At 40.3% G+C, this 25,661-nt stretch overlaps 1 protein-coding gene across 3 annotated transcripts in view; it reads left to right on the plus strand.

Annotated features, from left to right (window-relative positions):
- The first annotated feature begins 558 nt into the window (after nt 1–558).
- negr1 (neuronal growth regulator 1) overlaps nt 559–25,661 on the plus strand; it is a 399,034-nt gene continuing 373,931 nt past the window's right edge. For 2 of the 3 annotated variants that reach the window (XM_029706300.1, XM_029706301.1), the window contains exon 1: nt 560–976. In XM_029706300.1, the coding sequence (XP_029562160.1) occupies nt 807–976 (170 nt within the window). In that variant the 5' untranslated portion in view covers nt 560–806. Of the gene's footprint in view, nt 977–25,661 lie in introns of all 3 variants that reach the window. The other variant, XM_029706299.1, reaches the window with a different exon arrangement.

Here is a 25,661-nt window from a genome sequence, read left to right on the forward strand (position 1 = left end):
GTACCATAACTTCACAAAAGTTTCTAAACTTTATTAGGGTGATATCAAAAGTAAGTCAAGCCATTGTTTATTGGGAAAATACGAGCAGACCAGGGGAAAAAAATGCACTTCCCTCCCATGTGCCCCCCCCCCCCCCAAGCCAAAAATAACAATTTTTACAACCCTCCCCTATTTTGGATCACCCCTCCCCCCAGTAAATTTCGATCTGTCTCTGAGGATGATTCTCCAATCAATCTTTAATTGCTATTGGGTAGTGATTAAGACGGTACTGTAGCACCTTTACTGGGTCGTCTCTAGATACTTCAGCCACAAAATCATCATTATGGCTAAACCCCGCCTATAAATGGCTACAATTTCTCTTATTAAAATCTTATTTTAAACGAAACTCTAACCTTAACCTCAGATTTAACCACACTACGAACATTATGCCTAATGTTATTATGCCTAGCTTAAATGAAGACATTCTTTGTTATGATATTTTGACTTTCTGGCTGTGGTAACTAGTGACAACCCTTTAACTGCTCTATCACGAAGCACTGGGAACAGGTTGCCTGGGAAACGGCCGCATGGCAACAGGATCAGAGCCTGGGAGTTGTCTGCCGCTAGGTCTGCTCCCATTTTATCGCATTTCTTCACTAGATGGTGTGCAAGCCACTGGAGAGTAGGCTACGGCTCCAACAAAACAAACCTGGAAAACTACATTATACGACGCGCCATTTCTTTAGGCTTTTGAGGAGGAAAGTGTGGGAATAAAAGCTTTGCTTTAAGGTTTTCATGCGACTTGGATAATATACAATCCAGCTGTGATGGACATAATGATTGCGGTGCAGGATGTGTGTGTCTCCAGTCAATGGCTTACCGCTATAATTCTCAGTCTGTGCTGCTTTTTGCCTTCGTGCTTACCCGCTGGACAAACTGTGGACTATGCATCGATTGAAAGTGTGGTCACCCGACAAGGCGATACGGCTCTCCTGAGGTAGGAAAACAAGCAAAGCAGCTTCAATTTCCCTCTGTCCCTGCATTCACGGACGACAGAGTTTCAATATCTAACCAAATAGTGCTGTGACACCAAACACTAAGCAGCCTATCATTTGATACATTTCAGTTTTGCATTCAACGTTAGCAATTCTAAACTGGGTCAAAAAACAATCCATTCTTAGCCCGTGTATTTTTTCGTAGATAGGCTGAACCTTGCTATGATGAGATCAGCCATTTTGGTCAGGGGTTGGCCAACCATTGTTATCCAGTGCTGTTATGAGATATTGTGTAAAATAATGAATTAGAAGAATTTATCTGCACTGTATGCAGGGCCATGCACAGACATTTCAGGGGGCAGGTGCTCAAAATGAAAAAAGGGCACTCCCACTTGAAAAAAAAATGTGGCTTTCGTAATTCATATCTCGAAATTCATAACATACTAACAGCCTCTGTTGCAAACATTTGTAAATGTTTTAGTATAGGCCTATTTATTTCTGCAACACACTCATCACAAGTTGTAAGCAAGCTAGTTACAGTGCCTCCTAAAGACATGATTGACATCAGAAAAATAGGGTAGGCTATTGATCAAATAACATTTCATTGGTCACATACACATATTTTGCAGATGTTATCGCAGGTGCAGCGAAAGTACACACAAATCCCACAATGAAAAGAAATTGAGAAGTATCAGAACGATCAATGTTAGATTTCAAACTCTATCTATCTATCTATCTATCTATCTATCTATCTATCTATCTATCTATCTATCTATCTATCTATCTATCTATCTATCTATCTATCTATCTATCTATCTGTGTATATACACACACACACACATATCAGTATTGCTTCCGTCCCTCGCCCCAACCTGGGCTTGAACCAAGGACCTTCTGTACACAAAAAAACATTGACAACAGTCACCCTTGAAGCATCGTTACCTATCGCTCCATAAAGTTGCAGTCTTTGCAGAGCAAGGGAAACAACTACTTCAAGGTCTCAGAGCAAGTGACGACACCAATTGAAACACTACTAGCGCGCACCACTAACTAGCCATTTCACACCGGTTACACTCACCACCCTTTTGAACTCCTTCGCAGTAATCAGTGATCAGGGTCACGGCACCAATGTAACTGTATTGCTTCCGTCCCTCTCCTCACCCCAACCTGGACTTGAACCAGGGACCCTCTGCACACATCGACAGCAGTCACCCTCGAAACAACTACTTCAAGGTCTAAGAGCAAGTGACGTCACCGATTGAAACGCTACTAGTCCGCACCGCTAATTAGACATTTCTTACCGGTTATATAGATAAATAGATATCTATCTGGTTGAGAGAATACCAAGAGTGTGCAAAGCTGTCATCAAAGTAAAGGGTGGCTACTTTGAAGAATCTAAAATATTTTGATTTGTTTGACACTTTTTTGGTAACTACGTGTGTGATTTCATATAGTGAAGACATCAAACTTATTTTTAAATGTAGAAAATAGTAAAAATAAAGAAAAACCCTTGAACGAGTAGGTGTGTCCAAACTTTTGATTGGTACTGTTAGTGTGTGTGTGTGTGTGTGTGTGTGTGTGTGTGTGTGTGTGTGTGTATATATAGACAGTGTGGGCAGTATATGAATAGGAAATGTGTGTACAGCAGTAGTTATCTAGGATTAGCCTTGACTAGAATACAGTATATACATATGAAATGGGAAAAACAGTATGTAAACATTTAGAAAGTGACCAGTGATGAATGACTATGTACATAGGGCAGCAGGGTAGAGTACCAGCAGGGTAGAGTACCAGGTGGTAGTCAGCTATACTGCACCTGTACTGTCCTGTCTCCGCATTCTATACTAAATAAAAATATAAATGCAACATGTGACAATCAGTCAATCGAAATAAATTAATTTGTCTCAAATCTATGGATTTCACTTGACTGGATATGGGTGCAGTCATGGGTGGGTGGGCCTAGTAGGGCATATAGGCCCATCCACTTGGGAGCCAGGCCCACCCACTGGGGAGCCAGTCCCAACCAATCAGAATGAGTTTTTCCCCACAAAAGGGCATTATTACAGACAGAAATACTCCTCAGTTTCATCAGCTGCCCGGATGGCTGGTCTCAGATGATCCCACAGGTCAAGAAGCTAAACTCAGCAAAAAAAGAAATGTCCCTTTTTCAGGACCCTGTCTTTCAAAAATGATTTGTGAAAATTCAAGTAACTTCACAGATCTTCATTGTAAAGGGTTTAAACACGGTTTCCCAGGCTTGTTCAGTGAACCATAAACAATTAATGAACATGCACCTGTGGAACAGTCCCTAAAACACTAACAGCTCACAGACAGTAGGCAATTAAGGTCACAGTTATGAAAACTTAGGACACTAAAGAGGCCTTTCTACTGACTCTGAAAAACACCAAAAGAAAGATGCCCAGGGTCCCTGCTCATCTGCATGAATGTGCCTTAGGCATGCTGCAAGGAGGCATGAGGACTGCAGATGTGGCCAGGGCAATACATTGCAATGTCCGGTTAAGACAGCGCTACAGGGAGGCAGGACGGACAGTTGATCATCCTCGCAGTGGCAGACCAGGTGTAACAACACCTGCACAGCATCGGTACATCCGAACATCACACCTGTGACAGGCATGTCAGTGTTCTGCCATGGCCAGCGAAGAGCCCGGATCTCAATCCCATTGAGTATGTCTGGGACCTGTTAGATCGGAGGGTGAGGGCTAGGGCCATTCCCCCCAGAAATGTCCGGGACCTTGCAGGTGCCTTGGTGGAAGAGTGGGGTAATATCTCACAGCAAGAACTGGCAAATCTGGTGCAGTTCATGAGGTGGAGATGCACTGCAGTACATAATGCAGCTGGTGGCCACACCAGATACTGACTATTACTTTTGATTTTAACCCCCCCCTTTGTTTAGGGACACATTATTCAATTTCTGTTTGTCACATGTCTGTGGAATTTGTTCAGTTTATGTCTGTTGTTGAATCTTGTTATGTTTATACAAAAATTTACACATGTTAAGTTTACTGAAAATGAATGCAGTTGACAGTGAGGACGTTTCTTTTTTTAGATGTGGATGTCCTGGCTGGCGTGGTTACATGTGTTTGCGTTTGTGAGGCTGGTTGGACGTACTGCCAAATGTTCTAAAATGACGTTGTAGGTGGCATATTTGTGGCATTATGTTCTGTGACAAAACTGCACATTTTAGAGTGGCCTTTTGTTGCCCCAGCACAAGGTGCTCCTGTGTAATGATCATGCTGTTTAATCAGCTTCTTGATATGCCACACCTGTCAGGTGGATGAATTATCTTGGCAAAGGAGAAATGCTCACTAACAGGGATGTAAACGAATTTTTGCTTCAAATTTGAGAGAAATAAGCCTTTTGTTCGTATGGAACATTTTGGGGACATTTTACTTTGGTTGGTGAAACATGGGACCAAAGCTTCACATGTTGCGTTTTATATATATATTTTCAGTATAATTCACCAGGCAGGCCAAAACTCCGTCCCACCAAAAGATGCTGAAATTTCAGGCGGTCTTTTCGAACAGCTCTTACACTGAAAGTGTATTATCATAATTTTCACAATTCCACAAAAGAAAATCATATTTTTGACTGTACTGGGCCTTTTAAAGAGAAGGTGCGGACCTGAATTCGAAGGACTATTTAATTTAAGTGATAAAACCTACAACAAAATGCATAAGTTATATGTATTGAATTAAAAAAGCTGAATTGCATCTTGTTGTCTGGCTTGGCCTGTGAACAGCAGTGATGAGATATTGTTAGTTATTTTGTGATTAATTTTTGATGGCGCTCATCACAAAATTACCTTAGCAACAGCGATGATGGAGTGCACTATTTTTGCCATATTCTCTGCATGCCCGACGGCTGTCATGTCAAACCGACTTACACCTCAGACGATCTCTCTAGAGAGGAGTCTAATTCCCTGGTGTCAATCTGGGTTGCTTGTGATCAGTGGCAGAAACTGTGCCTGAATCCCAATGGTTCATTGGGCTAGAGATTATCCCTGTGGTATGAATCAACTCAACAAACAAGTTTACCACTCCACAACGGGGTCATTGACTCTGTGTAGCTCTGACAGACTGGAAATCGTGGAAATGGATATGGGGACCATTTTGAAGGTCCTTGGCGGGGTTTTTGAAATGAATTAAGAGTTCATTTCACAATGTCAATTGTAGGCAAAATAACCTATATTTCTGATTTGAAACTCAATGCATTTTCTGTGTGTATGCAGTCAGTGTGGAGTTATCATTTCACTCTGTTCAACTCTGTTAAACTAATGGATATTGGAAAGCTCTTAAGCTGCTCTACTTGCCTCTCTGCCTTGCATCTAATTGCAGCTTATCGTTATCACCAGGATGACTGGATGTGTTGATATTTGCACTGCGATAAGAGGTATTCAGAAAACTGACTGTTTTTCGAAATCCGAATGAAGCTCGGATTGGACTTTACCAGTACAGTGGGGCCTTTGTTTTCAGGAAGGTTTCAAACATAACCATGTAGCTAGAGACTGCAACCATAAAACAATGTCTGAGGTCGCTGGCCCTCTTTTTCCAGACCATAGACTATTATAAGGCAATTTCTTCCATTCTCCTGAAGCTGATTGCAGGAAGAAAATGGTGAGCATTCTCAAATGGTGACAAACCCAGAAGCATGCAATTAGTCATTGCCTCTGGATTATGGAATAGCTCCCAAGAGGAACGTTCACTCTGTCATGTGTTCATTATTTCTCCCTCTTCTTCAATTCTTAATGCTGATTTACTGTGGCCTTCTGTGTTCCCCCTGCCTCCCTGATTTATGTTGGACAATGGGTCCATATCAATTAAATGGCTAGGGCTCTTAGAACAAAAGGAATTGTCCGCATGTGCATCATCTTCCTTTTAAAGGCCCAGTGCAGTCAAATCTTGACTTTCCTAGGTGTTATATATTTTTCCACACTGAGGTTGGAATAATATTGTGGAAATTATGATAATGCCCTTTAAGTGTAAGAGCCGTTTGAAAAGACCGCCTGGAATTTCAGTCTGTTTTGTTGGATGGAGTTTTTGGTAAATTTAGTTAATAGACCAATAAGAAAGAGTACCAAACCTTTCTGCCTATAACAGATAGTTTTCCCATTCCCAGACAGTCCTAGCAAAATTATTACTTGAGAAATGTCTTTCTAATAGCTAAGAAGCTATTTTTGTTTCTTTTTGACCATTTTAATTGAAAACAGGGTACTTATTTGTTACCCAGATAATTTGATATTGCGATTAAAATCAACTGCATTGGACCTTTAATCTTTTTTAATGACCTAAAAACTTTGCCATTTTCCTAATGGGGTCCTTTTCCGTCATTAACAAGGGGCCTTGTATTCTGAATCAGTTATTGTTGGTTTTATGCCATGCATGACTGCATAGTTTCATGTATCTGGTGCATTTTGCATTCAAAGGGGTTTCTGAACCAGTGATTCCTCACAAAACTCAGACAAAAAAAGACCATCATATTGGGGATTTTATTAGAATAGAATAGTCCTTTGGAGGAACAATTGCTGAGATGTACAGTTGAAGTCGGAAGTTTACAGACACTTAGGTTGGAGTCATTAAAACTTGTTTTTCAACCACTCCACAAAGTTCTTGTCAACAAACTATAGTTTTGGCAAGTCGGTTAGGACATCAACTTTGTGCATGACACAAGTAATTTTTCCAACAATTGTTTACATGTCACGTCCTGGCCAGTATATAAGGTTAATTGTTTGTAGTTTGGTCAGGGCGTGACAGAGGGTATTTGTTTGATGTGGTTCAGGGTGGTGTGTTTGATTTAAGGGTGTTGGTTTTAGTAATTCCGGGTGTTGGTTTATCTTTAGGTATTTCTATGTGGAGTCTAGTATGTCTGTTTCTATGTCTGGTGAATTGGGGTTGGGACTCTCAGTTGAAGGCAGGTGTTGTCTATCTGCCTTTGATTGAGAGTCTCATATATGAGGGTGTGTTTGTGGTTTGGGGGGAAATGTTCTGTGTTCAGCCCTAGGCTTTGCCAGACTGTTTAGTTGTTCGTTCGTTTTCGTGTTTTGTTGTTTTGGAGTGCTCTTTTGATAATTTAAATAAAAGTCAAAATGAGCATATACGTACCTGCTGCATTTTGTTCCTCATTCACCGACGACAACCGTGACATTACAGCCAGATTATTTCACTTATAATTCACTGTATCACAATTCCAGTGGGTCAGAAGTTTTACATACGATAAGTTGACTGTGCCTTTAAACAGCTTGGAAAATTCCAGAAAATGATGTCATGGCTTTAGAAGCTTCTGATAGGCTAATTGACATCATTTGAATCAATTGGAGGTGTACCTGTGGATGTATTTCAAGCCCTACCTTCAATCTCAGTGCCACTTTGCTTCACATCATGGAGAAATAAAAAGAAATCAGAATTGTAGAATTGTAATCAAAATTGTAGACCTCCACAAGTCTGGTTCGTCCTTGGGAGCAATTTCCAAATGCCTGAAGGTACCACATTCATCTGTACAAACAATAGTACGCAAGTATAAACACCATGGGACCACGCAGCCGTTATACCGGACGGAGACGTGTTCTGTCTCCTAGAGATGAATGTACTTTGGTGCGAAAAGTGCAAATCAATCCCAGAACAACAGCAAAGGACCTTGTGAAGATGCTGGAGGAAACAGGCACAAAAGTATCTATATCCACAGTAAAACGAGTCCTATATCGCCATAACCTGAAAGGCTGCTCAGCAAGGAAGAAGCCACTGCTCCAAAAATGCCATAAAAAGCCAGACTACAGTTTGCAACTGCACATGGGGACAAAGATTGTACTTTTTGGAGAAATGTCCTCTGGTCTGATGAAACAAAAATAGAACTGTTTGGCCGTAATGCCCATCGTTATGTTTGGAGGAAAAAGGGGGAGGCTTGCAAGCCGAAGAACACCATCCCAACCGTGAAGCACGGGGATGGCAGCATCATGTTGTGGGGGTGCTTTGCTGCAGGAGGGACTGGTGCACTTCACAAAATAGATGGCATCATGAGGATGGAAAATTATGTGGATATATTGAAGCAACATCTCAAGACATTGGTCAGGAAGTTAAAGCTTGGTCGCAAATGGGTCTTCCAAATGGACAATGACCCCAAGCATACTTCCAAAGTTGTGGCAAAATGGATTAAGGACACCGAAGTCAAGGTATTGGAGTGGCCATCACAAAGCCCTGACCTCAATTCCATTTGTGGGCAGAACTGAAAGAAATTGTGCGAGCAAGGAGGCCTACAATCTGACTCAGTTACACCAGCTCTGTCAGGAGGAATGGGCCAAAATTCACCCAATTTATAGTGGAATGTTACCCTAAACGTTTGATTGAAGTTAGACAATTTAAAAGGCAATGCTACCAAATTCTGATTGAGTGTATGTAAACTTCTGACCCACTGAGAATGTGATGAAAGAAATAAAAGCTGATAAATCATTCTCTCTATTATTATTCTGACATTTCACATTCTTATAATAAAGTGGTGATCCTAACTGACCTAAAACAGGGAATTTTACTAGGATTAAATGTCAGGAATTGTGAAAAACTGAGTTTAAATGTACTTGGCTAAGGTGTATGTAAACAGCCGACTTCAACTGTATTTGACTTTTCTAAATGCACAATTGAGAAATTAATTAATCAAAGTTGGCATATTTGTAAAATATTGGCCTGACCCAGATGTCCTTTAAGACTCCATAATGTTTAATCTGTAGATGCTACAAGGAAAACATTTATCATATGAAGCTTTACCACTTGCTCTGTAATATGAGTAGTATTTTGATTAAAATTAAAAATTGTTTTACATTAATTTATTAATATTGAAAAATATAAACTATGATATTGAATATATAACATTTTGGATTTGGCAAATTGTTCAATATATTGTTCAACATAATGTACTCTATGGGCATATCAAAGTTCCAGAGTGGGATCTCAGCCAATTTTAAGTTATGCCTATTTTATAAATAGACATTGGCATAGTAGGCAATGTAACCAATCACAGCCCTCCTTTTACTTGTACTTGCACATCCTGCAAATCACCATCAGAGGTGAGCATTTTGAATGCATTTTTACATTCACTCTGTTGGTAATGCTTACAAACTGGATAATAACTCTAAAAGTAGCAGAGATCCCACTCTGGGACTTTGATATGCACGTAGAGTATATTTTGTTCCACAATAAAAAAAAAAAATATTGCCAAATCAAAAAAAGAATACTTTCAATATTCATGTTTATATTTATCTATATTCATAAATTAATGTAAACAAATGGTTTTATTGAAATCAACATACTACTCATATTACAGAGCAAGCAGTAAAGCTTCATAAGACACCAATGTTAGCTTTGTAGCACTTACAAATGAGACACTATGGAGTCTTAAAGGAGGCCTGGGTAAGGCTTTTTTATACTTATGCCAAATATAGGTCAACTCCTTCCTCCAAATGACTATTCTATGGATTACAGTTCATGAAAATCCCCCAAATCATATATATTTTTTTGTTTCCATGGCAGCCACTCAGCTGCCATGGAGAGCACACCATCAATGGGATCATCACTTCCATGCACCCTCATCTTCTCTATTATTTACTGGTGTGATGCCATTGAGATTCAGACGGATAAGCCTCAACTCTTCAGATTAAATGTTCTGCATGGCTAAGTAAACTATAGCACGGGACAGCAGGGACAATTGTCTTGAAGGAAAAACTGGTAAGATATCAAAGGAAATCCATTCCTCCAAGATAAAGCGATATAGGCCTAAACAAATGTTAACTGTAGCCTGCTGCATAGGTATGTTTAGCCTATATCTTGAATATACATTTGTAAGAATTGACATTATGAATATGGTATTGACATGGTACGTTATAGATGATAGAACCTGTCAAATATTAGCCTACATTATACACTCTAATGGATTCAAAAGGGGGGCGTACCGTAAGTAGGCTATTCAGTGCAGTCATATAATAAATCAGAGGTTCAATTGAGGGGGTTCTTCCACCACGATTCGAAAGGGGGTTATAGTGGCAGTTGAATAGAGAACTTTTTCCCCCTTAAGAAAACCATCCTCCATTGTTATTGGGTAGGCCGAGTTGTTCATGTTGAGCTTTCTCCTGAGGACTAGGCCAACATAGTATCAGCTTGATGATAAGTCGTGTTTTGTAAAATGGAATATAATGAGTGAATTTCACTTGCTGAATATACCGAAATGAAACACGGCATCACTTCCTCGTCTTACAAACTTGGCATAGCGATAATGCTGTGAAAACCTGGACGTTAGAACAGTAAGACGTGGACCACAAAATGATCGCAAGAGTTTATCTATCTATCCACACTGAGGATACAATAAAGATCCAAGTTTATTTTTGTTATTTAGTTTGACAGTCGGCCCTTGGCTGCAAAATAAAGGCTGCATAGAGGCCTTATTCCCTGTAAAAATTGACATGTCACTACTTTAGAAGTCTGATATTTTTATAAATGTAACATCATTGCCTTGTATCAACTTAGCGTTTGATGAAAACCTTTTTCGCTCTGTACAACAATTAGGGATGTAACGATTCACCAATACGCATCGGTCCCCGATTCAAATATTGAAGATATGACTGCATCAGTCCATGGAACCCAAACTGATCCAAATATATCATGCATCAGTCAGAAAATAGATTCCGCCTTCCGAGTGGCGCAGCGGTCTAAGGCACTGCATCGCAGGGCTTGAGGCGTCACTACAGACCCGGGTTCGATCCCATGCTGTGTCACAATCGTCCGTGACCGGGTTTCCCATAGGGTGGCGCACAACTGGCCCAGCGTCGTTCGGGTTAGGGGAGGGTTTGGCCAGGGGGGCTTTACTTGGATCATCGTGCTCTAGCACCTTGTGGTGTGCAGGGCGCCTGCAGGCTGACTTCAGTCGTCAGTTGAACAGTGTTTACTCCGACACGTTGGTGTAGCTGGCTTCCGTGTTAAGAAGCGTGGTTTGGCAAATCATGTTTCGGAGTACACATGACTCAACCTTTGCAGAGCCCGTTAGGGAGTTGCAACGATGAGACAAGATCGCAATTGGATATCACAAAAAGGGTAAAAAATAGATTCAAACGTAACGAGTCGCTGATTTACTAAAATGTTTTGCTCATATTACTTTCTTTCTACCTTACGAAAATACCTAATATTTTGTGACAACTGTATTGTGCCTTGCTTCGCACGCTGACCAACGAGAGGTAGGCGGCCTGTTGTACATCTGCTCAGCACCTTCAGCATTCAAATGCTAAAATTGCTTGCACAATATTAGGTTTCATTAGTTAAGTGACAACCTATGTAATTTTCTAGGTTATTGTTATCTTTGAACTGTTGAAAATTGTGTTTTACCGTTATAAAAGTAAGCTACCAGAGGCACAACTCTCATCTGGCTATACCTGCTGAACGGGGCTTACAATATCTTTTATTTTGATTGTTCAGGTTCACCATCAGCAATAGTTTTGGTAGTTTTGCTTTAAACAATCAGTGTATATGGTCATTTTTAGATATACAGAGTAAAGTTGATTATTTCATAACGAGGAAGCTTAATCTTCAAAAATTACAAGTTCATTAGTGGATGAAGGTGGTTTCAGAACCAAGGTGGGGGGAACGAAAAACAGGCTACTAACCCTAACCCCACCAATCTGATAGTGGTTGTGGGGTAGTAGATGCCTAGTCTCCTTTATGGCTCAGCTCAGGTGCCTGCCCATAGGGGGCACATGCTCCCTCTATATTTTATTTATTACATACATTTTTTTTTTTAAATGTTGAATTATATTATTACACTGAACAAAAATAAACACAACATGCAACAATTTCAAAGATTTTACTGAGTTACAGTTCATAAGGAAATCAGTAAATTTAAATGAATTCATTAGGCCTTAATCTATGGATTTCAGAAAACCAGTCAGTATCTGGTGTGACCACAATTTGCCTCATGCAGCACGACACATCTCCTTCACATAGAGTTGATCAGGCTGTTGATTGTGGCCTGTGTAATGTTGTCCCACTCCTCGTCAATGGCTGTGCGAAGTTTGCTGGATATTGGTGGGAACTGGAACACCCTCTCGTACACGTCGATGCAAAGCATCGTTGATGCAGAGCATGCTGTCTGTCATCTGCCCGGTACAGCTGAAACAAGGATTCATTCGTGAAGAGCACACTTCTCCAGTGTGCCAATAGCCATCGAAGGTGAGCATTTGCCCACTGAAGTCCGTTATGACTCCGAACTGCAGTCAGGTCCAGACGTTTCTGACAGTTTTGCAGAAATTATTGGGTTGTGCAAACCCACAGTTCCATCAGCTGTCCGGGTGGCTGGTCTCAGACGGTTCTGTTGGTGAAGAAACCGGATGTGGAGGTCCTGTGCTGGCATGGTTACACATGGTCTGCCGTTGTGAGGCCAGTTGGACGCAGTGGCATGGCATCTATTCATAGATGCCAAGAGAAGTCAGGCTTCCCCAAGAATTTTACCAAGAAAAAAACGTACCAAATAATTTGGTTTTCATCTCTCTGTGTTTCATACATTTCCTTCAATTCGCAAGAGGCTGAATGTTTCTCACCAGAAAAAGCATCCGAGCGAGCGAAACAGCGGGTCTCTGTCTCGGTATGTGTAACCCATCTATCTGATGCTGTCTGGTCATAAAGAGTATGACATTGTTGCCGCCCATAGCATTGAATGCAAGGGAAGCCAGCGAGCATTTGGCCTTAGCCACTCAGCTGTGAATGGTCCTGGCGCACCAAAAAAAAGTGTCAAGGGAAGCCAGTTTGGATTTGGCTTCACACCAATTACACCAGAAAACGTAATTGACAGAAAAAAAACTTGAATTGTTGCATCTGGGACTGTCATTGTCCTCCGGTGCTAGCTTGCTAAAATCATCCCTTTCCTAAATTATCCATTGGTGGAGATAGGGATTTGGAATTGTGATTTTACTTAACCTGTTGGGGATAGGGGGCAGTATTTGCACGGCCGGATAAAAAACGTACCCGATTTAATCTGGTTACTACTACTAATCTGGTTACTACTCCTGCCCAGTAACTAGAATAGGCATGCAATTGTTTGATTTGGATAGAAAACACCCTAAAGTTTCTAAAACTGTTTGAATGGTGTCTGTGAGTATAACAGAACTCATTTGGCAGGCCAAAACCTGAGAAGATTCCAAACAGGAAGCGCTCTCTCTGACTATATCTTGGCCTTCTTGATCATCTCTAACCAAAACAGGGGATCTCTGGCATAACGTGACATTTTCTAACGCTCCCATAGGCTCTCAGAAGGCACCAGAACGATGAATGGTGGCTTTGCAGGCCCTGGCTGAAAAACATTAGCGCATTTGGATAATGGTCGATCTGAGGACAATGAGACTGGAGGCGCGTGCACGAGCCGACACCATGTTTACTTTCTCTCTCTTTGAACGAAAACAACGACTCCCGGTCGGAATATTATCGCTTTTTTTACGAGAAAAATCGCATAAAAATTGATTTTAAACAGCGTTTGACATGCTTCGAAGTACGGTAATGGAATATTTTGATTTTTTTTGTCACGAAACGCGTCGGGCGCGTCACCCTTCTTTACCCTTCGGATAGTGTCTTGAACGCACGAACAAAACGCCGCTATTTGGACATAACTATGGATTATTTTGAACCAAACCAACATTTGTTATTGAAGTAGAAGTCCTGGGAGTGCATTCTGACGAAGAACAGCAAAGGTAATCAAACTTTTCTAATAGTAAATCGGAGTTTGGTGAGTACCACACTTGGTGGGTGTCAAAATAGCTAGCCTGTGATGGCCGGGCTATCTACTCTACTCACTGGCCCAGAGAGGTTCATTTTCCGTACTGGCCAATGATTATAACGGCAATTCTGATCTACCACTAATTCATACATTGTGCCCCTGAACTGAGAGGATGGAAGTTCAACATGTAGCTAGATGTAGTAGGCTAATGTTAACTAGCTGGCCCATGAAAGAAAGTTAGGCTAGCTAGCAAGCTTTATCGCCAGATAGCCTAGTACAACAAAACCTAAAAGCATGTACTGTATGACAGAGTCAAAGACCGTTTAGGCAACATGAAAGAGGATGTCATTGGCGTTTACCTACAAATAAGGTTAGTCAACATGTTTTTTTCTACTTGCAAGCACACACATACACACATTCAGACACACAGACACAGAAATCAGTACCATGGACAAGTACAGCATATTTAACATACGTTGATTGGAGTAAATCGTTTTTGGTATCTTTTAGTTGTCAATGTATTAGACTAAGCATAGGTGACTAGATGATGTTGAAATTTTGAAGTGTAAATGGTGCTGGAATAGTGGAGGCAGCGCCTGTTTTCTTTGCAACTTAAGGTAACTCTCTGTGGTTCTAAATCAATAGTTGTTTAGTAGTCTGAAAATGTTGCAAACATTAACTTACTTGACCATGCTGTAGGTCAGTGTTTCCCAACCCTGGTCCTCAAGTACCCCCAACAGTAAACAGTTTTGTTGTAGCCCTTGACAAACACACCTCATTCAACTCATTGAGGGCTTGATGATTAGTGGGCAAGTTCACAATAAAAATGTGTACTGTTGGGGGAACTCGGGGACCAGGGTCTGCTGTAGGGCAGGTACTGTTTGTTACATACAATATGCTTTGTGGACTTCACCAGACACCGCTCTCCAGTTTTGTGATGAAACAAAAGTGTGGTTGAATGTATTATGCCACTGTGTCTTCTTATTGTCTCTGCCTTAAGCCTATATATCACTGTGTCAAGGCATAACAGGTTTTAGTGCAAACAACGCAATTATCACAACACAGGTTGTAATATGGCTTTTTGTCCTGGCCTGGTTCCCCAGTGATTTTACCCACGCAACGCTACCAAATTCTCTAAAATGACATTGGTAGATAAATTAACATTAAAGTCTCGGCAACAGCTCTGGTGGACATTCCTGTAGTCAGAATGTCAATTACACGCCCCCTCAATACTTGTGACATTTGGGGCATTGTGTTGTGTGAAAAAACTGCAGATTTTAGAATAGCCTTTTATTGTCCCCAGCACAAGGTGACCTGTGTAATGATCATGCTGTTTAATCAGCTTCTTGATATGCCACACCTCTCAGGTGGATGGATTATCTTGGCAAAGGAGAAATGCTCACTAACAGGGATGTAAACAAATTTGTGCAAAAAATGTATTTGCAAGAAATAATCTATTTGTGCATATGGAACATTTCTGGGATCTTTTATTTCAGCTCATGAAACATGAGACCAACACTTTACGATTATATTTTTGTTTAGTGTATATACAGTATGTGACTCGTTTCAGGAAACTTGGCGTATTTTGCACGTCACTACAACACAGGAGAGGCGTTTGACCGTAAACTTTTATTTTTTTTTATCAAAATGCGTATTCCGTCCATAAATACCAATAAAATTGTTAAATTAAGAGCCTAGTTAGTTTAGCCAGTGAAAAAACAATGAACCTTCCCGCTAGCCATGATTGGCTGAGATAATGGATGGGCTGGACATGCCGGAGATGAGTTTGGATTGGTCTGCCATGCAGAATGCTTCTGTCTATAACGTGAGCTGTACTATATGTGTTGATAGTCCTTTCTCCCACACCTTTTTTGAAAGATATAACGTTAGCCATCGAGAACTACAACAGTTTTTTGCTACTTTTCTCAACAACATTGATGCCCTGAATTTAGCAGGTGCTATCAACAGATCAGTTGGAAAAAGTGTTAGACTACTTTCTGCATACGCCACGGTCCGTGTGTACCGGAGTGACTTGACACAACGCTGGCCAAACAACAAACAAAACAGTTAAATGGTTCCAGTCTGCTGTGAAGCGTTCATCCATGTATATGGGTAAAAGTCTAGCTACGTTTTCAGGCATTATTCGTTTCTAATTTTGTCAGAAAGTCGTTTTCATTGCAAGTTAAAGTGTACTGTTAGCTATCTAGCGAACATTAGCTTGCTGGTTGGCTAGCTAACGTTACATGTAACGCTAGCTATCTATAGTATTTCATGAGCATGTGTACATGTCTAGACAATAGTGACCCATCCATTTAGCTCGATGTGGCTGGGGGGTGGTTATAGCATTTCCTTTACATGACCCATCAATTTAGACAAGTGTGTCAGGTAAGCGTCATCTAATAATTATCAAATATTTTTATCTGGACACTTTCTGTTTTTGATATTGCTCTAACCATTTCACTGTACCGTTTACGCCTTCTGTATCCTGTGCATGTGATAAATACATTTAGATTTTATTTTATATACTGTGTTTCCACATGGCCTCACATGTGAATCCTTAAAGAGATGGGTGGGGCTACAAGTTTATCAACTTTCAAAGCAGAAGTACTTTCCCATTGTTCCTCAACTGTAGTGTATGATATTCCATTTTCTAGCTCTGAGTCTCTACTTTTATCCAATGTAAAAAAACACAATTTCAAATTTTGATACATAAGACTGAATCGAGGGGGACGATCACATGTTATTATTTTTTCAGGTGTTAAAATAATTACTAAACTTCCTTTTTAAACCCATGTTTTATAATTATTTATACAAATATTGTTATTTTCTCAGTGGTAAGTGGTTCCTTCCAAGGTGCACCACGGAGCAAAGATATGCTAGGCTGGATGCTAGATACTTCAGTGCGTGCAGACAGTGGAGGAGGAGAGAGTGATTTTAGCTGCCAATGATAGGCTGGACTCACAGGAGGTATCAAATCAAATCAAATGACCCATTTTTGGAAATTAATTTGATCAAGTTATGTAGCCTATTGATTCCTTTTTGGTGAATAAATACAAATAAAATGCTTTCTTGTTTCTCTATAGTACTAGCCACATAGCAATTTTATTAAGTAGACTTTAGCTAACCAGCTAGATAGGTTCACAATCTCCCATCCTCATGACTAGCTACCAAGCCATTTCAGGCTATCAATCAAGTTAGAGTAGCTTGTCTAACTATCTTAGGTTGCTAGACTTTAGAAAATACTAAAATTGCTTTAAATCTTTGGTTATGCTACTATACCAGTGTGGCAGTAAAATCATTGTGCATCAATGTGCATCATTCATTAAAATTACAATTGGACAGGGCTGGGCTTCCCAAAAGCATCGTAGCACTAAGATCATCTTTCGTCCATTTAGTTTCAATGGAATTAAGATGATCTTAGTGCTATGATGCTTTTGGGAAACCCAACCAGGGTAAAGATGTGTGCTTATGTAACCTATCCAGAAATCTATACTATTTGTTTGTACATAAAATTAGGCATAATGATTTTGGCTCTAGATTGAAGGAAAAACTGTTTCAGGTGTATGAAAAATGCTAAATTCTCTGAATTGAACCTCACATACTTTGTGCCCCCTCTAAAATAATGGGTGCATGATGCCCCTGTGGGAGGTGACCTGCTTTAGCCTCGCATGACACATCAGGGGACACATCTGAAATTGTCGCTGCTGATTAAACGGCCATGTCCTCCAACATGCCATTTCCTCTACGGGTTTAATGGGATCAATGTTGCTGTCAAAACAATATTGCTCTCCATTTCATAATCTTCATGTCCCAAATGCTTACTAAAACTGGGAAATACCTTGCAATAAGCATGCTTATTTTGACCTAGTTTTTTTTAGAGATGATTTCATGCAAGTATTATGGTTCATCACTCCCTCCATCTTTACAGTTAAAAGATTGCAATGACCAATGTAATATTTGCTATTTAGTGGATGCATTTATCCATACATTTATCCATGTGTGCATTTTACCTATGGCTGGTCACGCGAATCAAACCCAGTAAAATGGCATTACAAGCGCCACGCTCCACCAACTGAGCTACAAAGGACCACACTATGTACTGAACATCAAATGATTTGTATAGGCCTATATCCACTGAGGTGCCGGCGTATAGCACTGTGTAATAATTCACTGTTGACTTTAGTGTTCACGATGAACAGTTAATTTATATCAACCATTTACAAATGATGAACAAGATGAAATACAGTATAGGCCTGTAAAATGTGAAGAAAAATGGCATCCGCTTAAGAGGATTTTCCAGCTAAGCTGAAATATACTTAACTGTATCAAGCCTACAGCTGCTCTCTGAATGCTCCAAATCAGCAAGCCTCAGCTTGCTAGTGTTATCTATTGTTACCCAAGGAAGGCTCGCTACAGTAAAGTTATTCATTACACTGGCAACCATTTTGCATATGATAATCTTAACTATTGATGAACTTCAGTTAACAAGGTGGCAAGGTAGTGCAGTATGTCCTGAGTGGCTAAACATACTTGATGCTTGCTTTGTCACCTCACATACCGTGAGGGAAAAAAGTATTTGATCCCCTGCTGATTTTGTACGTTTGCCCACTGACAAAGAAATGATCAGTCTATAATTTTTAATGGTAGGTTTATTTGAACAGTGAGAGAAAATCCAGAAAAACATGTCAAAAATGTTATAAATTGATTTGCATTTTAATGAGGGAAATAAGTGTTTGACCCTTCTGCAAAATATGACTTAGTACAAGGTGGCAAAACCCTTGTTGGCAATCAGAGGTCAGATGCTTCTTGTAGTTGGCCACCAGGTTTGCACACATCTCAGGAGGGATTTTGTCCCACTCCTCTTTGCAGATCTTCTCTACGTCATTAAGGTTTCGAGGCTGATGTTTGGCAACTCGAACTTTCAGCTCACTCCACAGATTTTCTATGGGATTAAGGTCTGGAGGCTGGCTAGGCCACTCCAGGACCTTAATGTGCTTCTTCTTTAGCCACTCCTTTGTTGCCTTGGCCGTGTGTTTTGGGTCATTGTCATGCTGGAATACCCATCCACGACCCATTTTCAATGCCCTGGCTGAGGGAAGGAGGTTCTCACCCAAGATTTGACAGTACATGGCCCCGTCCATCGTCCCTTCGATGCGGTGAAGTTGTCCTGTCCCCTTAGTAGAAAAACACCCCCAAAGCATAATGTTTCCACCTCCATGTTTGACGGTGGGGATGGTATTCTTGGGGTCATAGGCAGCATTCCTCCTCCTCCAAACATGGCTAGTTGAGTTGATGCCAAAGAGCTCCATTTTGGTCTCATCTGACCACAACACTTTCACCCAGTTGTCCTTGAATCATTCAGATGTTCATTGGCAAACTTCAGAAGGGCATGTATATGTGCTTTCTTGAGCAGGGGGACCTTGTGGGCGCTGCAGGATTTCAGTCCTTCACGGCGTAGTGTGTTACCAATTGTTTTCTTGGTGACTATGGTCCCAGCTGCCTTGAGATCATTGACAAGATCCTCCCATGTAGTTCTGGGCTGATTCCTCACCGTTGTCATGATCATTGCGACTCCACGAGGTGAGATCTTGCATGGAGCCCCAGGCAGAGGGAGATTGACAGTTCTTTTGTGTTTCTTCCATTTGCGAATAATCACACCAACTGTTGTCACCTTCTCACCAAGATCCTTGGCGATGGTCTTGTAGCCCATTCCAGCCTTGTGTAGGTCTACAATCTTGTCCCTGACATCCTTGGAGAGCTCTTTGGTCTTGGCCATGGTGGAGAGTTTGGAATCTGATTGATTGATTGCTTCTGTGGACAGGTGTCTTTTATACAGGTAACAAACTGAGATTAGGACCACTCCCTTTAAGAGTGTGCTCCTAATCTCAGCGCGTTACCTGTATAAAAGACACCTGGGAGCCAGAAATCTTTCTGATTGAGAGGGGGTCAAATACTTATTTCCCTCATTAAAATGCAAATCATTTTTGACATGCGTTTTTCTGGATTTTTTTGTTGTTATTCTGTCTCTCACTGTTCAAATAAACCAACCATAAAAATTATATACTGATCATTTCTTTGTCAGTGGGCAAATGTACAAAATCAGCAGGGGATCAAATACTTTTTTCCCTCACTGTACAAGTACATTTCCCCACCTCATTACAGGATCCGGAAGACTATCACCGGTAGATAAATCAAAGGCTTATTATTTTATTTAACCTTTATTTAACTCTGTGTCATTTATAACCATTTATCACTCTGTGTCAAATGCTTATTGTTGTTTGAGTGCACTTATTTCATGAGTTTTTCATTTATACTACAGGGAGGACTTTGAATCAAGTAGTACATGGGTTTGAAGAATCATTACCTTTTCATGCGGTCCCTCGTGGCACCAGGTTGAAAGGGGGGTTCAGCTGTAGCTTTTATACAGAAGTTATATGTAACCATAAAGTTGGCCTAATAGCCATTGAAAATGCAAGTAAATAATTTCAAAATAGCTAAAAATGAAGATTTTACTGGCACCCAGCTGAGTTCTGTGGCAGAACCACCATAATTGCAATGTTTCTATAGGAGAAAATCTTAAAGGAGTGTTTGTGTATTTCAGTGAAAAGTCTGTGGTGGAAGGTAGCCTAGCAGTTAACAGCGTTGGGCCAGTAACCGAAAGGTTGCTGGTTTCGAATCCATGAGCTGACTTGGTAACTTTACCGTAATTGCTATTGTAAGTTGCTCTGGATAAGAGCGTCTGCTAAATGACTAAAATAAAATTTGACACAAAATAATTACAGCTGCGATATCAGGTTTTAAGGCTAAAGCAATTACAGGTCTTGGAATTGTTTAGAACCATTAGGCAAAAAGAAATGCAGTCTATCTAGTCAGGCGGCTTGTGGTCGAAGATAGGATATGTTGACATGAGTGAAGTAAAAAGAAAACATGCTAAACTTTACAATACTTTAAGGGCGATTCCATAGTAAAGTCTACCTGAGCATGCAAAATATTTTTTTTCTCCAAAATTATCCTGAAAGTAATTGTCCAGTGTTTCTAGACTTCTATGAAATTTGCCCTCTAATTACTTACAATATGAGGGAAATAGTTTTTCCTTCCAAGAAATGGTAATCCAAGTATGTTAAAAAAACAGCTTTTCTGGGTTGGAATGTAGAATGGTGTGGGTGTACCCCAACAATGGAATGGTGTGGGCGTACCCCAACAACAAAATGGTGTGGGCGTATACCAGTCATAAAAATATTTCTTCAAGTAGACTGCTGATTGGCCAGCTCATCCTCCTCAGGAGTATGACATCATACTCCTATTCGGTAATTGAAAGTATTTTTTTTTTTTTTTAAAGATGCACTATGCAGAAATTGCTCTGCCATTTCCTGGTTACTAACATTCGAATAGTTCACCTAATTTCAGTGTATGTGACAAAACAAGCGTGTTATAGTGTAGAGAATCATTGTACCATCTGAACTGCTGTGAAATATATTTTCCATAACCAAAAATATTGTAATTTCAGCTGTTTGAAGCTGGTATTGAAGACCAAAAGTAAAAGATGCAAAAATGAAACTTAGAAATAGAGCACAAAGAACAGACCTACTGTTTATTAGACTTGCTTTCAATGAGAATGACAGATCTAAGCTTCACATTTATATGTGCATTTTGGAAGATTGTCCAAAAAGTGACATATTGCAGCTTTAAATGGTCTGTTTGACAAGTTTGAAGTGGGGTTTTATCTCCAATGTATGCTTTGGCCACAAATATGAGTATAAAACAAGTCAACAACATTATTTCGGTATGAGTTAACGGAATATAATAACTTTTAAAAGTGAGATTTTCACTGGACAGTTACTTTAATGTCTAAATGTTGGAGTGCAGATTTTATTTGAACAGTTAAATTAGATAATTGCATGAATTTTGGCTTCAAATAAATTGGTCTAGGCTAAATTATTGATATACAGCAGCAGTCAAAAGTTTGTACACACCTACTCATTAAAGGGTTTTTCTTTATTTTACTATTTTTTATTTTTCTATTTTCAAAATATATTTTATGTTTGAGATTCTTCAAAGTAGCCACCCTTTGTCATAAAGGCAGTCTTGGCATTTTCTCAACCAGCTTCATGAGGTACAGTGGTTCATCTTTTAAAAGTTGCCGCGTACTGCGGCACAGCTTACATGGTGCCGCAGAATTCTATGGCACGTTATTTGTGCCAACCACTGGTACCGTTACTGCTAGTTAGTGCTAGATTCTAAATTAAAACCAAAAGCCGCCTCATGGGTCTCCCGGTGGCAGCCGGCACGGGTATCGAAGCTACATCTGTAGCACTGAGGTAGCCCCCATCCACAAAGTATCAAAATATAGAGAGGTGACGGTAAAGGTAAATGGTCCTGCTAATAGCCCATAATGGGCTATTATAATACTGTACATGGTGTCCAGGTCAGGATAAGCGAAACATGTATTGATTAAAGACTATCAGAAAGAATGTTGGTACTTATTTATTTTGATCCAAAGACATGAATGAGTGAGTCATTCAGCTTTATGTAGGTGCCGGGCTATATGACTGACCCATATAATACAAATCTTAGTGTAACAACAGTTTTAGTAAGTTAAAGTGAAGTCATGCACAATTTTGAGTTTCTATTTAGGCATTCATTGTCAGTTAGAGACACAGTAGGACCCAAAAGCATAATCAGTGCTGTAAGCTGGAGCTATGAAGTGGTGACGCAGGGTACCGTAACAAACCACAAATTACCTCTTAAGTCCTGCAGCATAATCACAAAACTTTTAGTGGAGCAACCACTGTATGTAACCACTCTTTCTGATTGTGTAAGGGCAATCTGTCAAATCTCTGAAGGGTTGCACTTCTTACTCTCTACCCCAACAAATTAATTCAGACTCTGGCCCGATTACAGACAAAAATGCCATCATTGATGCATTTTACTGCCATTTTATATCAAGGGCTATCTTTTTGAAAGAGTGTCTGACCCTACTATCTCTAAGAGTGGGCTAAACGCTGATTCTGGAATTTTGCAGATTGACTCGGAAAATGGTAGTGTTTTTGCATTTCGGCAATTCACAGAAAAATAAATCCTTGATGCGTCACTTGCTATAGATACCAAGAAATCTACAGGGGCTGACTGATTGGAACTCAGTCTGCTCAAGTGTGCTGCCCCCCTCATTGCTGGCTCAGTAACTCATATCCTACATTGTTATCAGAAAATATTCCAAAAGTATGGAAAACAGCTTATGTGCTGCCACTCCATAAGGGTGGGGATGGTAGTGATCTTGATAATTTTCGTCCCATCTCCGGGCTTCCATGTCTTGCTAAGATTCGCAAATCTTTGGTAAATATGCAACTTTGCTCTTTTTTATCTGAGTATGGTATTCTGAAAATAAATCAATCTAGGTTTTAGGCTAGGGTACTATCACAGTAACCACATCAGTTGTTAATGATAGTGTCATTGCTTTAGAGGCTAAAATAAATTGTGCTGCCTGTTTGTGGACCTGTCAAAAGTGTTTGATAATGTTGATCATGCTATTTTTTTTAACAAATTGTCCTCGATTGGCCAGGGGTCTGATGCCTGCTCATGGTTTCATGATTTTCTTTGTGACAGAACATAAAGATTCATGCTGCGGGGACTTGCTTCCATTCCGCCACATGAACATTAATGAGGTCGGGCACTGATGTTGGGCGATTAGGCCTCGTTCGGCGTTCCAATTCATCCCAAAGTTGTTTGATGAGGTTGAGGTCAGGGCTCTGTTCAGGCCAGTCAAGTTCTTCCACACAGATCTCGACGAACCATTTCTGTATGGACCTTGCTTTGTGCACGGGGGCATAGTCATGCTGAAACAAGAAAGGTCCTTCCCCAAACTGTTGCCACAAATTTGGAAGCACAGAATCGTCTAGAATGTCATTGTATGCTGCAGTGTTTAGTTTACCCTTCACTGGAACTAAGGGGTCTAGCCCGAACCATAAAAAACAGCCCCAGACCATTATTCCTCCTCCACCAAACTTTACAGTTGGCAATATGCATTGGGGCAGGTAGCATTCTCCTGGCATCCACCAAACCCAGATTCGTCCGTCAGACTGCCAGATGGTGAAGCATGATTCATCACTCAAAAGAACGCATTTCCACTGCTCCAGAGTCCAATGGCGGCGAGCTTTACAACACTCCAGCCGACGCTAGGCATTGTGCATAGTGATCTTAGGCTTGTGTGTGTCTGCTCAGCCATGGAAACCCATTTCATGAAGCTCCCAACGAACAGTGCTGACATTGGAACTCGGTAGGGAGTGTTGTAACTAGAGGTCGACCGATTATGATTTTTTTCAACGCCGATACTGATACCGATTATTGGAGGGCCCAAAAAAGCCGCTGCCGATTTAATTGGACGATTATTATTAAAAAGAAATTGTAATAATGACAATTACAACAATACTGAATGAACATTTATTTGAACTTTAATATAATACATCAATAAAATCAATTTAGCCTCAAATAAATAATGAAACATGTTCAATTTGATTTAAATAATGCAAAACAAAGTGTTGGAGAAGAAAGTAAAAGTGTAATATGTGCCATGTAAGAAAGCTAATGTTTAAGTGCCTTGCTCAGAACATTGGAACATATGAAAGCTAGTGGTTCAATATTCCCAGGTAAGAAGTTTTAGGTTGTAGTTATTATAGGAATTATAGGACTATTTCTCTCTATACGATTTGTATTTCATATACCTTTGACTATTGGATGTTCTTATAGGCACTTTAGTATTGCCAGTGTAACAGTATAGCTTCTGTCCCTCTCCTCGCTCCTACCTGGGCTCGAACCAGGAACACATCGACAACAGCCACCCTCGAAGCAGCATTACCCATGCAGAGGAAGGGAAACAACTACTCCAAGTCTCAGAGTGAGTGACGTTTCAAACGCTATTAGCGTGCACCCGGCTAACTAGCTAGCCATTTCACATCGGTTACACCAGCCTAATCTTGGGAGTTGATAGGCTTGAAGTGGTGGGTATAATTTGTGGAACGTTCCAACAGGAATCTGTTCCAAAAAACGTAAAGTAAAAGGTTGCCAACCAACAACGCATACAAAGTAGCAACGCATACAAACCTAGCTAACTAGCTGCCGAATAGGCATCAACTCACCATGTAGCTTATTCTTAATGTTTGTCCATAGGCAAACAGACATGTGAGGACAGACATTTTTCGGAATAAACGCGATGAGTGAAAAATGCAATGAAATAGACCACTCCCTACCCGGTATCTTATTCTGCTGCTATACAACTTTGTATGCATTGTTTTTTGGAAACCTTGTTATTTACGAAGTTTTTGGAATAGATTCCTGTTGGAACGTTCCACAAATTATACCCACCCAGGTTGAAGTCATAAACAGCGCAATACTTGAAGCACAGCGAAGTGCTGTTTGAATGAATGCTTTCGAGCCTGCTGCTGCCTACCACCGCTCAGTCAGACTGCTCTATCAAATCATAGACTTAATTATAATATAATAAACACACAGAAATATGAGCATTAGGTCATTAATATGGTCGAATCCGGAAACTATCATCTCGAAAACAAAAGTTTTTTTTCTTTCAGTGACATACGGAACCGTTCCGTATTTTATCTAACGGGTGGCTAAGTCTAAATATTCCTGTTAGGCATTGATGTGTATGGTTAGGTACATTGGTGCAACAACAGTACATTTTTCGCAAATGCGCTTGTTAAATCAACACCTGTTTGTCGAAGTAGGCTGTGATTCAATGAAAATTAAAAGGCACCGCATCGATTATATGCAACGCAGGGCACGTTAGATAAACTAGTAATATAATCAACCATGTGTAGTTAACTAGTGATTATGTTAAGATTGAAAGTTTTTTATAAGTCTAATGCTAGCTAGCAACTTACCTTTGCTTCTTGCTGCCCTCGCGTAACAGGTAGTCAGCCTGTT

The sequence above is a fragment of the Salmo trutta genome, chromosome 22 (genome assembly GCF_901001165.1).
Source record: "Salmo trutta chromosome 22, fSalTru1.1, whole genome shotgun sequence".
Classification (NCBI taxonomy): Eukaryota; Metazoa; Chordata; class Actinopteri; order Salmoniformes; family Salmonidae; genus Salmo; species Salmo trutta.